Source organism: Saprolegnia diclina, assembly GCF_000281045.1.
Source record: "Saprolegnia diclina VS20 unplaced genomic scaffold supercont1.256, whole genome shotgun sequence".
Taxonomy (NCBI): Eukaryota; Oomycota; class Saprolegniomycetes; order Saprolegniales; family Saprolegniaceae; genus Saprolegnia; species Saprolegnia diclina.
The window spans coordinates 1-1,501 of NW_008246323.1; the positions used below are offsets into that span (position 1 = coordinate 1).

At 56.3% G+C, this 1,501-nt stretch overlaps 2 protein-coding genes across 3 annotated transcripts; one reads left to right on the forward strand and one right to left on the reverse strand.

Moving 5' to 3' along the window:
• Window positions 1-31: 31 nt before the first annotated feature.
• SDRG_17302 lies at window positions 32-496 on the forward strand. 2 transcript variants are annotated; one of them, XM_008623543.1, is made up of 3 exons: window positions 32-53; window positions 99-432; window positions 473-496. In XM_008623543.1, the coding sequence occupies exon 2, from the start codon at window positions 195-197 to the stop codon at window positions 375-377; it is 183 nt and encodes a 60-aa protein (XP_008621765.1). In that variant the 5' UTR covers window positions 32-53; window positions 99-194; the 3' UTR covers window positions 378-432; window positions 473-496. The 2 variants fall into 2 exon arrangements, with proteins under 2 accessions (XP_008621765.1, XP_008621764.1); XM_008623542.1 differs by having other exon boundaries at window positions 99-494.
• Window positions 497-1,043: 547 nt separating this feature from the next.
• SDRG_17303 (hypothetical protein) lies at window positions 1,044-1,263 on the reverse strand (the record flags this gene model as incomplete). Its single annotated transcript, XM_008623544.1, has 2 exons — window positions 1,044-1,062; window positions 1,124-1,263. Coding segments are annotated over 2 exons (159 nt in total), but the record flags the coding sequence as incomplete, so codon positions are not given.
• Window positions 1,264-1,501: the final 238 nt, after the last annotated feature.

The following is a 1,501-nucleotide window of genomic DNA, read 5'->3' on the forward strand; positions in this document are numbered from 1 at the left end:
AATGGCTCTTTGCCCAAATCACGTCCAACCCTGCTATCAAATACGCAGTCCACGTACGTTGCCTTCCTGCTAAAGAGCACCTCGTGATTTGCCAGCAGATCAATCCACCGGCGCGCATCGACGACATCAACATTCTCCAGGTAAACAGACCCAATGCGATAGCGACAACACCATTCTAGGCGACGCTCGAGTCCATGCGCAAGTGCGTCGAGGACCTCCCGATGCCGGTCGACTATGCGCTCATCGACGGCAAACGCATGCCAACACTCGACGTCGACGGCGAGACCGTCGTCAAAGGGGATGGGCGCGTCTACTCGATCGCAGCTGCCTCCGTCATTGCCAAGGTAGACTCGTCAATCTACGGCAGCCGCCGTTGACAATTGCTAGGTCACGCGAGACCGCCTTATGGTCGCCTACGACAAGGTACCACTTGTACACAAGTATGCCCACCGTCGTGTTGAAGGTCGCATAGTACGTCACCGCGGGTGGAGCGTGGTCCACGGGCACCACCTCGTCCGACATTGGGGCGACTGCCGCCACCGGCAAGCCATTCGCGCATTGCACAATGCGCAGCAATTGGTCGATCTTGGATTCGTACCGATCAATCTTGGTCTCAAGAAGGCTGTACTGCGAGCTGAGCTCGCGCAAGGCAAAGGCAGTGTCGCACTTCTGGCGACATATAGATATATGAAATCAACCAACATTATTGTATTTTGGCTATCCATTCACGCACGCCACAGCGTTGGAACAAAACAATTGTCGGAGCTTGGACGTGGTTGATGACCGTGATGAGCGTCGTCTCGATCATGTACTACATGACCCCGTACTTGAACAGGGACGTGGTGAGCGCACCGCGACCTTCTTGAATCCAAGCGACGACGTCGCAAATGTCCTTGTTGCGGCTCGTAAACAGCGCCGCGAGAGAGATTGATACCAAGTACATTTCAGGTGCTGCAGCGCACCAATCGGCACCGCTGCGTCCGAGAGCGCCAAGCCAACATGCGCGGCCTTGAACGCGCCACAGTCGCTCGTGCTGTCGCCCGTCATATCTCCCCATATTTTCTACATCGAGACAATAGTCTACATCGAGACGATAGTATCAAAGTAACAGGACGCGACGTACCCTTGCGCCACGAGCTGCTGAACGATCCACGTCTTGGTTTGGGGCTTGACGCGGGCAAAGATCTTGGTGTCGCGAATCAAGTGCGGAAGCAAGCTCTCAAAGTCCGTGTTGTGGGCCACAACCGCGAGTGACGTGCCACGCTACGTCTATCGCCGCGGCTTGGAGCGTCTCTTGGCGCGCCAGAACTCGCGCTCGCGGCCAACGTCTCGTCCACACGGGCCAGAGCATCACACATCCAGACGTATCGATCGGTGTAGTACCTTTAAGAACGCTCTTGCTGAGCCATCGGTCCGCCGAGCACCTTGTTGCCGAGCCAAGAGTGGACGGCCTAGGTGACGCACGTGATGGCGCATTTCCGACTGCATACATTGTGCCAAT

Excerpts from the sequence above, each read along its gene's own strand:
- SDRG_17302 (XM_008623543.1), top strand. The coding sequence starts at position 195 with ATGCGCAAGTGCGTCGAGGACCTCCCGATGCCGGTCGACTATGCGCTC.